This window comes from Suricata suricatta, chromosome 15, assembly GCF_006229205.1.
Source record: "Suricata suricatta isolate VVHF042 chromosome 15, meerkat_22Aug2017_6uvM2_HiC, whole genome shotgun sequence".
NCBI lineage: Eukaryota > Metazoa > Chordata > Mammalia > Carnivora > Herpestidae > Suricata > Suricata suricatta.
Genome location: NC_043714.1, coordinates 43,063,307 through 43,078,619, shown reverse-complemented (window position 1 = coordinate 43,078,619; position 15,313 = coordinate 43,063,307). Strand labels below are relative to the sequence as shown.

General features: G+C 38.5%; 1 protein-coding gene across 5 annotated transcripts in view; it reads right to left on the bottom strand.

Annotated features, from left to right (window-relative positions):
- The window catches only part of VPS13B (vacuolar protein sorting 13 homolog B), a 740,094-nt gene that overhangs the window by 50,830 nt on the left and 673,951 nt on the right, over positions 1–15,313 (bottom strand). For all 5 annotated transcript variants that reach the window (XM_029923832.1, XM_029923833.1, XM_029923834.1 and 2 more), the window contains one exon: positions 7,894–8,049. In XM_029923832.1, coding sequence (XP_029779692.1) covers positions 7,894–8,049 — 156 coding nt within the window. The remainder of the gene's footprint in view (positions 1–7,893; positions 8,050–15,313) is intronic.

Genomic DNA, 15,313 nt, shown 5'->3' with positions numbered 1-15,313 from the left:
GGGGGGGCTGGAGATAAAAGACCTATGGAATGAAAGCCTTGCAAATATGCACAGATAAAAACACAGCTGACCTGAAAAAGAGGTGGAGGCTTAAACTAGCAACTGACTAAGAGTTTGGGGGTAGATTCCAGGGCAAGCTGGAGGCCAAGGGGATGGAAGTAAACAGGAGAAGTGGTGCTGCTGAAGCTCCAAGAGCAGAGACTGACTGGGATGTGGCAGTCAGTGGTGTCACATAATGTGGCAGTCAAAAAGGATGGGGGTTGAAAACAAGACTTTGGCTCTGGTGGCTGAGAGGCCAATTGGTGATTTATCTATTTCCAAGGTTTCCAAGGGTTTCTTGCAGTCTTTTGCAGTAACAGAACACTTTAGAAACTGATAATTAAAAAAAAAAAAAACCCTTTTAACTCAGATGCCTAATTGTATTTTGTTTTACTCAGGTTTCCCCCATAGAATAGAAGCATATATCTTTGTAAAACACTCAGAATTATCCATTAAACCCATGGATTACCTAATTTGTCATCCAGCTAAGAGTATAGTTCACAATTGGCATTAAGAAATGTCTCTGAAATTGGCTGAAATTGAAAAGATAATGAAAAATTTATTCCTATGCAGTGAATCCTTCCATAATACAAATATTCACCATAACTGGAAAACAAAGAACTTTCATATGCTGGATTTTCTTATTTGTAATATGTTTTCCAGATTTGTAAAAATACTCATCTCAATCTCAATCTCTCTCACACACACACACACGCACACGCACGCACACACACCCACCCACCCATAGATATGTGGTTTACTTCTAAGTCTGTGATGATTAATTTTATGTGCTGACTTGAATGGGCCCCAGGCTGCACAGATATTTGATCAAGCATTATTCTGAGTGTGCCTGGGAAGGTGTTTCTGGGTGAGGTTCACAGCATATTGGTAAACTGAGTACAGAGGAGTGCCCTCCCTATGTGGGTGGGCCTCATGCTGTCAACTGAAGACCTGACTACATCAAAGAGCCTGACTAAGAGGGATTCTTCCAACTGAGCTGAGACTTTGGTCTTTCCTGGCCTTTGGACACAGACCAAAACACATCAGCTCTTCCTGGGTCTTTAGCCTGTTGGATTTCTGGCTGGAACTACACACCAGCTCTTCTGGGTTTCAGCCTCCATAATTGTGTGAGCCAATTTAAAATAAATCTCTCCCTCCCGTTCCCTGCATACATACGTACACCCACATATATATATGTATGTGTATATACTCATTTTCACCAATTCTTTTATTCTCACAGCAACCATATAAAATAGGTACTACTATGACTTGTGACCTTAACAAGGGAAAACAGAGGCACAGAGATGATGGATAACTTGCCTGATGTTACCCAGACTCTCTGGCCTAGAGTCTGAGCTGATAATCACTCTGAAAGTCTGTCTTTTATAAAATACCTACTAATTAAGAAAAAGTAGAAATTATAGAATAAAAACTGCTCATCATAATGTAAATGTGTTAGATCCCACTGGTTCCCTTCTAAGTAGGTGGTCCCTCCTTTCCCCTGGATATTAATAACCCTCATTTGGTTTAGATCTCAAAAAGCAGCAAAGTACCTGGGGAAGGTGGACATCTCCACAAACCCCAGAATCTATTATAACTGGTACAAACTAATCCTGGTAATTCTACTCTCCTTTTGCCAATGATTACTCTAGGGGTGAACATGGGACGCCCTCTGGCTAATAATATGAAAAGGGAAGACTGTTTAAAGGCTCTGGAAAATATTTTACTCCTTGATAAGGAAGACAATTTGAGAAGAGAAAGCCCTGCTTCTTGTCTGTCATGGAAGACGTTATGAGAGGATATATATTCACAACCATCTTAAGAAAAAAAGGCAAGGGGCGCCTGGGTGGCTCTTTCGGTTAAGGGTCTGACTTCAGCTCAGGTCATCATCTCGCAGTTCGTGGGTTTGAGACCCACGTTAGGTTCTGTGCTGACAGCTCAGAGCCTGGAGCCTGTTTCAGATTCTGCCCCTCCTCCACTTGTGCTCTGGCTCTGTCTCAAAAATAAACTATACAAAAAAATTAAAAAAAAAGAAAAGAAAAAAGGCAAATCCAACAGGATAGCAGAGCAGCAGATATAGCACTGAGTTGCTTAACCAACACCTAACTGGCCTTTGTCATTCTTATCCTGTGAGATAATCAGTGTAAAAGAGGAATAGTCTCTGCCTCATTAACTTACTCGGAAGATTAAAAAGCCTATTTTTGTTACTTCAGACTGAAAACATCCTAATTGACACATTTTCCTATGTGACTAAGAATACACTGTAAACATCTTTGTAAGTAAACTATTATTCATACAAATAAAAATGAATGATTATTTATGAATGAATTATTTACCCAAAACAAACCTGCTAGATTGATAGACCAAAAATAAAATGTCATTGTTGTTTCAAATGGCATTAGCACATGACTCCTAGGTAGTCTGCCATAATAATCTTTTAAAACAATGTTTTCTCAGTAACAAACACAGAGGTCGACTGGACCACGAGTCCTAAGTCGGCAGGCAAGCTTTTCTTTAGCACATGCTAGAAGTTACCAGGCATTCGTGGTTAAGTCTATGAGCCCTTAGAGTCACGTAACTGTACATAAACACGTGAATGCTCCGAGGCAGTATTTAATTCTGTTCTTATTCTTGGTGTGCCCAGGCCCGGCGATGTGTGCACACTGCTCTTGCTTCAGAACCTTTGGGCCCCATGAGATTTAGGAGAGAATGTTGCTGTCTCTCCCAGAAACCACAGAATCTCTGTAACCATCTGGGACTCACTTTGTCCAAAGACAGAGATCCTCTTGGTGGGGTTTTATAGTTTCATTTTCAACTATAAAGCCTGTTAAATAGGTTTTCAAATTTGATAAAAAGAAAACCCTTAAAAGTGGCCAGGGAGGGAAGGCTACTTAGATGAAGGAAAATCCAAAATGGCTACTCCTCAGAGCGGCGTTCTCCGGGGCTGCCTCCGCGCAGGGTTCAGTGCGAGCCATGTCTGCTTTTCTTCAAAGTGGCAACACTTACAATGCCTTTATTTTGAAAATTATGGTGAGAATTTCAAGATTAATTTATCAGATGAAGACAGCTACTTAATTTTTTTTTAATGTAGGGTTTCTCTTTAATACACATTTCCAGGTTTCGCACTAATTCTCCTCTTTCCTCAAAGCCACAAAGATGTGTATTGAAGATTTCCACATGTGATTTTACTTAGCAGGTTTCAGAACTCTTATTAGATCAGTGCCAAGAAGAATAGTGATATTAAAGAATAACTCCAGAACACCAGATGCACTGGAAAATGATATCTTAGCCATGATTAAAAGTGTATGTATAAAGATACAAATATATATATACACATACATGCATATGTACACGTAAGTTTTTAGAGTGGTGAAGCTTTCCTCAGTGAGGGGATGGGAAACGTGGAAGCCAATATGTGTACAGGGGTAGCTGCATATTGTACACAGTTCTTGAGATTTTGTATGTGGTCAATTTTCATTCAATTGGAGAAATGAGAGATGTGTAAGAAAAGGCAGGGTAGACAACCAAACGGCATCGTGGAGATGCCCACTAGCCAGTTCTGCATCATCCAGGGGCGGCTAATGCAGTGAAGGTACATCAGGGAGCTGCACACACTCACCTCCCAGAACAGAGCTTCGTAATTAGGCAGCTGCAGTTTAGTGCAGATTTCCCCGCTCAGGTGGGGTAGAGGGACAAAGGCCAACATGTGAGAGAGGGAGGAATCCGCCCGAAGCTCTTCTGAAACCTTGATTCCTATCTGCCTTCCCAACCTGGCTAATTGAGGAAATCCTGTGTCTCTGATGTACTTTAACTGGAGCAAATCTGAATTTCAGTTAAACTACCCTGACAATAAAAAATTAAATCCAACTGAAGACTAGACAGATTTTTTACAACTTTGATATTTGCAGCAGTTGTTTTGAAGTTGGTGGCCTGCTGAACCTTTCAGTATTATCTGGGTTCAGTACAAACCATGTTTCATTTGCTTCATTCTAGGTTGAAAAACTGCTCTTTCTCTGTTTCACTTTTCATTATTTTGCTAAGTTTTTAAAATGGCCCTAATTTAGAGCCCAGTCTCAATTGGCTATGACAATACATTCTAAAACTCAAAAGATAAATTATGTGTGTATGTGCCTTCCGTGACCACGGGAATGGAAAATGGACCTCCAGGTCCTGTGGGACAAGATGACACTTCTTTCAAAAAGGTACATGAAGCAGGAGAGTGGCTCATGCTTCCATTACTGCTTTCCAAACAGTCCTTTCCTGTTTGGCTAGATTTTTTTTTTTAATAACAGCATCTATCACAGCAGAATATAAGCAGAGAGAAGTGTGAGAGGGAGTCCTGCAGAAAATACTTCTAAAACACTGAATGGTACAAATACCACATGGAAATCCTGAAATGTGATTTGGTACCAGATGCCTTAAAAATCTGTATATTTGATATTAACAGAAAGAATGATGAAAAGGACTCCTTAAACTTCTAATATATGGAAAATTTTTTGTTCGTCTGACTTGAATCCTCTTTGCATTAAGATTTTTAAGAAATGCTGATAGTTTGAAAAACTCAGAAGATCAGCGGAAGATTGGGACGAATATATATACTTGGACTAATGTGGCCCTAACAAGAATCTGGTGACACAAAACAATGAATTTTGGTTAAAGAATAAAGGATATCTTTTCAGTCTGGGAAGTTGTATCAAGCGCCCAAAAACATTCCTATCCTTTGCTAAGGTAACTAAATTTTATAGCAAATTATTCTAAGGAAAGACACAGACACTTGGACATACATGTGTTTAAAGAAAGATACTTATTTAAGGGTTTGTTCTGGCAATCAGCTGGCAATTATCTAAAAGTGCAGCGACAAGGGACAGATGTCTCAATGCGTTTCACCCAGATGGCAAATTACTCTGCAACCATTAAAAACACAGTTCAGGAATTTCAAATAACATGAGAAGAGAAGCATTATATAATGTTAACTGAAAAAACAGGTCCAAAAACTAATAATAATCAGATCTCAAGTTGGTTAAAAAATATCTGCATAGAAAAAAGAGTGGAAGAAAACATATCAAAGCACTTACCCTTGGGTGGCAGAAATATGGGTAATTTTTCTCTTCTAATTTAGACTTTTCTATGTTTTCAGGAATATTTAAAAATAGTCAACATAAAAATAGTCACAAGGAGCTAATATTTATTGGATGCTTTCTTTTACAAAGGGCATATGGGGGCACAGAAAGGTTAAAAAATTTGCCTAACATATCAGGTAATAAGTAGTTAAGGCTGGGAAATCTTTTATTATTTGGGAAAACAAGGCAGGCAGGATTTTGTGAAAATTTTCAAAAAAGGCACTTTCCATGGCCAACTTTTTTGACTTAGGATATACAATTGCAATGTGTATTAATTTATCCCTGAAACTTAATATTATTCCTTAAAGATACATAATATCTATGCAAGAAAGAGGCACTATTGTTAACAAAGTCCATTTACTCTTACTCATGCCTGGAATATTTCATAACTGCGCCTATAACTTACTGAGTTATGACAGTGGGCCGGGTACTGTAAGCACGTCACACATTTAATTTTCCCCCAACTTTGTGGCAAAGGCACAATCATTGTCCCCATTTCACAGATCAGGAAATTGATCAAAGAGGTTAAATAGCTTGCTGAAGGCCCCACAGGCAGCAAGGGGATACAGCCAGACCGGCTATGATGTTGACCACCAGGATATACCATGAGAACCATTTCTCCATGGAGTGACCCTGCCGTTCTACTGACTGGTAATTGTTCTACAACCATATGCAAAAGAGCCGAATGAACTGGGAAAGCCTAGACCAGAGCAATGACCATCAAAGAGTGAGCCCTGTACCAGTATCATCAGAATTTGTTGGAAAAACAAATGATCACAGTCACACCCAAGACCTACTGAACCTGGAACTCTGAGGCTGGGACCCAGCATCTACGTTTTAACAAGCCTTCTGGGTGATTCTGACGTGTGCGAAAGTTTGAGAACCAGTGGCCTAAAGAAAAGGCAGCTAAGGGGAAACACCCTCCCTTCCCTTATGTTTCTGAAGAGCGTAATACAAGGGAGAGACATTTACAGCACCCTCCCCACAACATGTGTACGTCTCACAAGTTCTGATGAATGTAGAAACTGGTCAAATGGTGAGAGATTTGGGCTCAAAACTGGGAAAGAGCTTCATGTATAGCTGGATGTAACCGACTATGGAAAGGGCTGCCATGTGAGATAATGAGCCTCTATCACGTGGCATGTTCAAACGGATGCTGAGTGACCGTTTCTTATGCACGCTGGTGAGTGGGAAGGTGGATGGGCACTCTTGAAAGACCATGAAAGACGACGGAATCAGAAAAGCAGAACGTATTCATTGGGCAGGTATTTGCTGAGAGCATATCCAAGTAAGAGAGTCCTGAAGGCAGATGAAAGTCAGAGACACGTACTGTTCTTAGGACTTTCTAGCTCAAAGCTCACACTGGCTAGGCTGCTTCCGTCACGAGCCCCAGGAAGACCCATCTGTCCCATATTCCAATCTTTATGTTCTACTGCCTACTTAGAATGCCCTCTCTTAATCCAAATTCTGTATGTTTTCCAAAGCCCAACTCCCATCATATCTTCTTAGTGAGACCTCTAAGTCCTTCACACTTACTGTCGGTGGTGTACACTCTTGGGTTTATATAAACTTGTAAATTAAGAGTGAAGACTGTGTCACATAGTGTCCTTCTGTTCACTCTGTTCACTTCAGGCAATCACCAACTACCTGAAGAATGGTCAGTTCATCGGGAAAACTCTTCTGCTATGTTCTTTTCACTCCTGTTGCCCACGATAATGAGAACATGAAGTTCGGCTCCCTGATTAGGTGCAGACCAAGGACTTACATGGTTGGGGTCCTACTGTTCACCTCACTAGTTGCTTCCTGTCTGCCAAGTCTGGGCAGTGGAGCAGCCCGTGTTGCCTGCTGAGGAAAGCTTCCCTCTTCCTTGTCCAGAGACTGGGGCGGGGGAGCTGTTTCTATCATGTCCTCCATTCACATAAGCTCTGGGTAGACTGTTATAATCCAGATGCTGATGTATATGTTAAAACTCTTATGACAAATCCAGTTATTATGTGTGCAGTGAAGCCAGTTTTCAGATTTTAATACTTCCTTTCTTTTCTTTCTACTCTTGTCATATGTGCCATGCTTGAAAAACATCTTTTAAAAACCACATTTTCACATCTTAAGAACACAAAAAAAGTGTCAGATACTTTTTTCCCCCCTTTGCAGTCTTAGAACTTCAAAAACAGCCAAAAGGAAGTTTTATAAAATACGTAAAAATATGTGCTGAGAGCTGAAGTTTTATATGCCAAGAGCTAGACTGTAGTGAATTTTTACTGCAGTTAATATTAACTCCTAGGAAAAGAAAGCTTGCTGGAGACCCAGGCCCACTGTCATGGGAGGTGTCCCGACACGCTCTCAAGGATCCTTCTTCCATGTATGAGAACCAACTCCTGGTTATCCACCTTGGGATGATCCACAGTCCCCAGCATCCTGTGCTTCTCTTCCTTCTTAATAAAGGCCTTTGGCCATTTCACAGCTCATTAGCACCTCTACCAGAAGGTAGGTGGTGACAGGGAGAAGAGGTGAAACTAAAATCAGTAACATTGACTGCTCGTTAGCAGCTCTTGTAAAAGCCGTGAGACAAAGGGTCTGAAGCCATCATCATGCTCAGGGTCATCACCACACCCCTGCATAGTGGCAGAAGGCAGAACTAGGCATACCATTAAGTATTTTCTCTTCTTCAAGGTTCCCTTCACTAATTATATCAAATAATTAAGAGCTGCCTGGGTCATGAACGCAAGGAACTTACCTGTTTTTGCACTCCGTTGAGTTGCTGAACCTTGATGACAAGCGAAGCGGTTCGACCCTTGTACTGAATACTCCTGATAAAAGTCCCAGTGTGGTCCACACTGAAGGGCTCTGACCAGCGCCAATTGCCCCAACCTTCAATACAGATGTGTAACAGCTGGAGAGAAAAAACAACCATCATCATCATAATGCCAAAAGTGCCAACAAAAATCTAGTCCTAAAATGAAAGTCTCATTGCTGGAAAACCTTCCTATTTGAAATAGTTAGCATCTGTTTTCTTTCTAACCTGCATTATTCATCCACTTCCAGCTTATTCGACCAGGCTAAGAATAGCAAATATGCCACAGAGAGTCAATGTGGTTTTCCAGATCACATTTTAAACCTTCTTAAAAATAATTGTCGTATCAAACGGTAAAAGGCCTGTTGAACATTTGCGAAAAGACCATTTCAATCATCTGAAGGACAAGAAGGTTGAAATGTGAGATCAAAGAACATTGGTCGTGGTCGATAGTTTATTCCCTCATATGGCTAGACAGTAAATAAAGCAAAATTTTATTTGTGGCATTATTTTTGACCCTAAATTGCCATTCTTTATTCTTGCTTTTGATGAAGAACGAAATAGCAATTTGAGGAAGTAGTTCATTCAATATACTGTTTTAATGAGATCACATATATCAAATTAGAACTACGTTCAACATTTTGAAAGTATGAGAAAATGTCTTTGTTCTATTTTTTTTTCTAGCGTGTATTTGCTGTCAGTTTTACCAAATCTCCTGATTCACGTTCATATTTATTCATGCAGTACTGCCACCTTTGGTAATATTTAGATTTCTTTCAGGATCATCAAGTATTTTCTATTTCTACTCCTACTTACTAAATGCAGCTAAGAAAATCAGTTTAACTGAATAAGTATTCCAAAACAATGTAATTATTACTGCTGCTTTAGGATACAATGAAGATACACAATGTTCTATACAATTACTAAGAATAAGAAAATAAAACTGGAAAAACAAACTCACTATTTTCTTTCGTATCAATTTTATTAAAATTTTTTACAATTTTTAAAGTTTTATTTATTTTTGAGAGAGAGAGAGAGAGAGAGAGAGAGAGAGAGAATGAGAATGAGCAGGAGAGGGGCAGAGAGAGAAGGAGACACAGAATCCGAAACAGGCTCCAGGCTCTGAGCTGTCAGCACACAGCCCGATGCGGGGCTTGAACTCACGAGCCATGAGATCATGACCTGAGCCGAAGTTGGACTCTTAACCAACTGAGCTCCAAGGAGCTCTTGAGGTGCTCCAAGATACATAATTCTTTAAAAGAATGAACCCAAGGCTAATCATATGAAACACTTTCCCAATTAATAGGAGAAATAAAACTTTAAAAATATTGTATAAGAGCTATCATAATAGGCCCTTACAATGAATACATTAAGAATTTACATGGGACTTGTTATAATAAAAAAAGCCATTTGATGGAAAGATTATTTTTTTAGTTTTAACATTAGAAGGAGCCTTTAGAAAGTATTAAATTAAAAAATCTCCCAAGGTACTGATCATCACAACATGATTTTGGTGGAAAGTTAAGGGAGAGTTTTTTTTTTCTTTTTAGGTTTTTTTTTAACTTTTATTTTTTTAAAATAGTTTATTGTCAAATTGGTTTCCATACAACACCCAGTGCTCTTCCCCACAAGTGCCCTCCTCCATCACCACCACCTCTTTCCCCCCCCCCCCCCCCCCCCTTCAACCCTCAGTTCATTTTCAGCATTCAATAGTCTCTCAAGTTTTGCGTCCCTCTCTCTTCCCAACTCTCTTTCCCTCTTCCCCTCCCCCTGGTCCTCCATTAGGTTTCTCCTGGTCTCCTGTTAGACCTATGAGTGCAAACATATGGTATCTGTCCTTCTCTGCCTGACTTATTTTGCTTAGCATGACACCCTCGATGTCCATCCACTTTGCTACAAATGGCCAGATTTCATTCTTTCTCATTGCCATGTAGTACTCCATTGTGTATATATACACCACATCTTCTTGATCCACTCGTCAGGTGATGGACATTTAGGCTCTTTCCATGTTTTGGCTATGGTTGCAATTGCTGCTATGAACATTGGGTTTTCAAATACCTTACTGAAATATTTTTTAAAAACCTCCTAATTCATCTCCCTGCTTTTAATATGGTCCCACTCCAGTTCTCCCTCCATACAACTGCCAGTGCCCCTGTGAAATCAAGAAGCTTCCATTCAGATGATTTCTAAAGAAGAAAGCTAACAGCTAAAAATAAGAGAGAAAGAAAAGAAGGAAAGGAAAGAAAAAAGGAAAATAAAATAAAATAAAAAAAATCCTGGACAGCAAATATCTTTAGGGAAAATTTGGTCTTATATATACTCTACGACATAAAAGTCCCAGAGTTATCTTTGATCTTTAAATATTAGTTACAGAGAGAGAGAAAAAAAGAAAAACAATCGTGGTGCTTGGAACCATTTCAGTTTTTTGTAGCACCAGTTGGGAATAAAAGCTCAGGGCACACACAAAACTAAAAGAAACAAGGAAGTTGTTTTCTTTGGAGAGACTAGTAGCTGGAAATGACAAAAAAATAATGAGGCAAGGTACTTAAGGTCAAGCTCGGCTATATTTTTCCTGAAAATTCCACAGCCTCTGAAGAAAGACTTAATGTACACAATGTAATTTTAATTGGAGAGGGTTCACATTTGCATATGAGCTCGGTTTTAGGTAGCCGCTCACTCTGTGTAAACAGCTTTTACGGACTGTCACCAAGGAATATGCTGTCAGGGTTCGCTTCACAGCTATTTGCTCTCGAAATGTTGGTGCAGATATTTTCTTTGAGTTATGAAAATCTAGATACGTTTGGATTTAGTTCACACAGAAAAGTTAGGTGGGAGGAACACATAACACTTCTTCCCACATGCATCCCCAGTAGAATATTTGTAATGTTTATTCTACTGTTAAAAGCGTCTAAGGAACTATTATATATAGATACACATATATAAATATATATATTATATACACATACATATAACTTTTATACACACATATAATTATATACATTATATATGTATACATATTATATATACACACACACACACACATATGATTTATCAAGAAAAAGAATTACATTCCTAAGAGAGAAAATCTACAAAAAGGACCTGAGAAGGCCCTACACTACTTTGGTCTTCCTAACCACGAGTGACTCATCCAGACACTAGACAGCAGTACTGCTACTCATGGACATCAAGTGAGCATGGAGAGTTCTGTTCTTGTTGGACCAAATGATTAAATTTCACTGCTATAGGTACCAAAATCTCCATTTAACAACAAATACTCATAGGTAGGTCTATTTTTATTTCTATACCGAAGGAACAGTAAATCAGGCACAGAAATTTGAAATTTGTTTTTGATTACTTGATCCTAATAAGATTTCTTTTTATCATTCATCCAATGCATTTTTTATTTTTATTTTTTTTTTCCTCAGTTACTATAAGGAAGTGATGTGCTAGCCACTATGGAGGAAATGAGGAAGTAAGGAGGAAGAGCTGTGTTCTTTGTCCTGCAAAGAGAAAATCAAGCTTGCACAAATAACAAGAGGCACTAGGAGAGGCGCAAAATGGTACAGGAGTCTAGAGAAAGGGGGGCTGGCTCTCTCGGCTGCTACGATTAGGAGAGCTTCATGGAGCAGCTGGGTCTCAGCATTACCACAGACCAACTGGCCAAGACGACAGTTCCTTTCTGGGCCAAAGGACAACGTGGGATGTGAACGTCAGAAAGTATGCTTGGGGGTTAATCGTCTTGACTGGCTAGAGAAAAGGGAACATGAAAAACAGGAGTGAGGGATAAGGTCAGGCCGGGAGATGTAGATCGGGGCCAGCACTGATTTACTAAGTGAGGAATTTGTGCTTTATTGAAATATTAGCGGGTAGTCACCAAAGCCCTCTGTACGGGGAGCAGGCGGTGTGTTGGAAGAAGGGAAGCGGGAGGGCACTGGTCGGGAGAGGCAAGGTGGGCCAGAAACACGAAAACGTGAGGGAAATGAAGCAATAGCCTTAGCAAAAAACCACTATCCTTTATTGCCTTGAGCCCATGGTATTTTTACGTTCTTATCAACTTGGAAATTTTCTTTCCCCTCTTGCCTATTAAGTTTCCCTTACTGACTCACTTCCTCTACCATCTTTTCTATTCAGGCTTTTCATTCTTTTTGGCCTACTTAGCTAGTGTCTAATACTTTCCATTGGGGAAGAAAAGTCAAAATAGGAACAGTTCTTGTTTGAACTTCTCAATGGGAACTGAAACTAAGCAATGAGGCAGGTTGTACAGTGGCCACACCTGTTGGAAGGTCCCAGGAGACTACATTCCCTTTTTTCCAGCAGACCCTGCCCCCCCACCCCTCCAGGGCTGCACTGGCGGCCAGACTAAATTCGTAGTTTTTCCACTGAAGACCTCAAATGGGAGCATATACAGCTTTCTGTTCAGTTTTTTTTTAATAGAAAATAAAAATTAAAACCGAATTACTGATCAGGGGTTTGGGGTCAGCTCTCAGGATCACTCACAGTCACCTCCAAAGGGAGAATTCCTGAATCAGTTACAGAGGAAAGAAAAACAGGATGAAATCTAGGAATACAGGGTACATATGCCAAGGTAGAGAAAGAAAAGGAGAAGGCCAAATTTTAAAAATTATATTTTAAATATAAATGAAGGTACTGGATACTTGTCTGTGAGCTTATTTCACTATTCACTTTATTATTTTAATTTAGTTTTTATTTATTTATTTGAGAGCAAGAGAGAGCAAGTGGGAGAGAGGGGCAGAGGGAGAGTAAAAGAGAATCTTAAGTAGGTTCCATGCTCAGTGTGGAGCCCGATGTGGGGCTCAATCCCATGACTCTGGGATCATGACCTGAGCCAAAATCAAGAATCAGATGCTCAACCAAACGAGCCACACAGGCATCCCTCACTATTTATTTTAAAACTGTTATCAAGATAATTTCTACCTAACACAAATACAAAATTTGTATTCACTTACATTTTTTGCATTTTAGAGTAATTTACTGTATAGTAATATGTAATATTTAGTAATATGTAGTATTTAGTAATACTCTAAAAAGAAACTGAAAATCTAAATAACCTCAAAAATTTTCCTAATCAACTATATTCTTTGTGGAAATTTAGGAGTTCTAAAAAAAATTCAATCCAAGTGAAATAAACTATTGCCTATATGTATATATTAACATATGTATTAAAGCTTAGGCATCATGTATATTTTTAAACTTCTAAACTTATCACTATATCCCAAGAGCCTAGTGCATAGTAGGCATTCAATAGATATTTAACTAATAAATGAATGAAGATTATTGAAAAATAACCCAAAGTAAACATTAAAAATTTTTAGTGGTAATATTTATGTAAAAAATATCATAAAATTGAATATTAAATCAAAATATTTAAAATAATTCCTATTTAAAAATTTTTCCTTTTGTCTGTATATTTGAAAAAATTTAAATTCCAGTGTAGTTAACATACAGTGTTATATTTGTTTCAGGTATACAATATAGTGATTCAACAATTCTATGTATTATTTGGTGTTCATCAAGCTAAGTGTACTCTTAAAAAATTCCCATTTTTCCTTTCAACACAGGAGATCTGTCTTATGTGGATAATGATACTAGATTAAAATACAAATCAATGTAACCTCTCAGATCCACAATTCAGACACTGCAATGTTGTAATAGAGCACAAAGTAGATCTCAAATGATATAGCAGTTGAGCACTGAGTGAAAAATAAAATATTTAAAAAATTCTTGTTTATCTAAAACAGTATCTGGAAAGCTACAGATCAAATAAGATAGATCCAAGTTTAATTGCCTTTCTGAAATGTGCGAGTAGAACTGATAGTACATTTCACACCAATAAATTAACAGAACAATAAAATGAAATACGTTGCTCATTATTGTTTCTTTAAGGCAGTTAAATTTCAGGGTGTTCAGGGGATCCGACATACTGCTAAAAAACCCAAGTGGAAAGATTTCTAGATAACGGCTAATGCTTAGTGTCACCCTGATTCAATCCTGGAAATCTCAGGACCCTATATACTCTTCTACATTTATTTACAGAACACAATCTCACAAGTAAGGAATGAGGAAAGTGGAAATAAATCACATTGATTTATTTTCTAGTGGGTAAATTGGACTCTTTGATGCAGTGTACTTTGGAAGAAAAAGGAAAAAGAAAAAGAAAGCTTTCCAAATCAACAGTCCAGGAGGTGATATAATGGAGGCTGCACTGTCCTCACAGGAGCGTTGGGGAGTTTGCTCTTCCATAAAATAGGAGTGTTTGAAGGTTTCCCCTCACAAATGAATTCAATGAAAGCCACAAGCACTGTGCAGTCAGCCTAAAACAGCCCCTTTCAAAAAAGGAAACCTGGCAGACTCACAAAATGGCCATTAGAAGATAGACTGCAGTGGGAGGGAAATCCGTGTCAAAAATCTTAGTTTTAGATACAGATTCATCAATTCTACATAGGCACTTATCATAAGGTAGTAATTATACACATGTGCAAAGATTTACCTAGATGTAAGCTTATTCCAGTAGTGTTTTAATAGTGAAAATTATGATTGCTAGGAAACTGATCAAATAAAATATTGTAAAAACAATAAAAGCTATCATTTGTTAGACACATACGATGTGCCAGGCACTGGGATAAGTGCTTTTTATAGATTTGCTCATTTATCCCTTAAAACAATCTTATAAAGTAGATACTTCTGCTTCATTTTACAGATGAGAAAGCAAACTGAGTTGCAGAGAGGCTCAGGGCCACAGCGTCGGGGAGGGCGATGGATGAGATCTGAACTGAGGTACGCTTACTCAGAGTAAGGTGCACTTAATAAGTAATTCATACCTGTATTGTAGAATCCTCTCAAGCTGTTGAAGAGAAAAATCACAGCATGCAGAAACATTAATAACGATATTAGTTAACGATAGATTAATGGAAAAAAGTACATTACAAAAAGATACATGCAACATACATGCCATTTTTGTAAAATGAAGAAAAAGTATATATGCCTATTTCTCGGGGAGAAAATGGCTAGGCATATGCCAGAATGCTAACTGTGGTTATCTCGGGGTTGTGGGATGATGTGTTTTACGTTTTCCTTTGTGTATTTAGTGTGCTTTTATGTAATTTCCAAATTTCATACTATAAATATGTATTATTTTGCAATCAGATAAACATTAATGTTATTAAAAAGAAAAATGTCTAATAGAAAGCATACAGAGCCTGCATTTTAAGACATACAAAATGACATGTTTCTATTTTAAAAACTTAAAGTCAGCTTCCTGCGAGAAATCTCCCCATTCGTCCTAGGTGGTGTCACAGCTTTCCCATTGGCACTGCTGGCACTTTGCTAAAAGGGCGACACTATT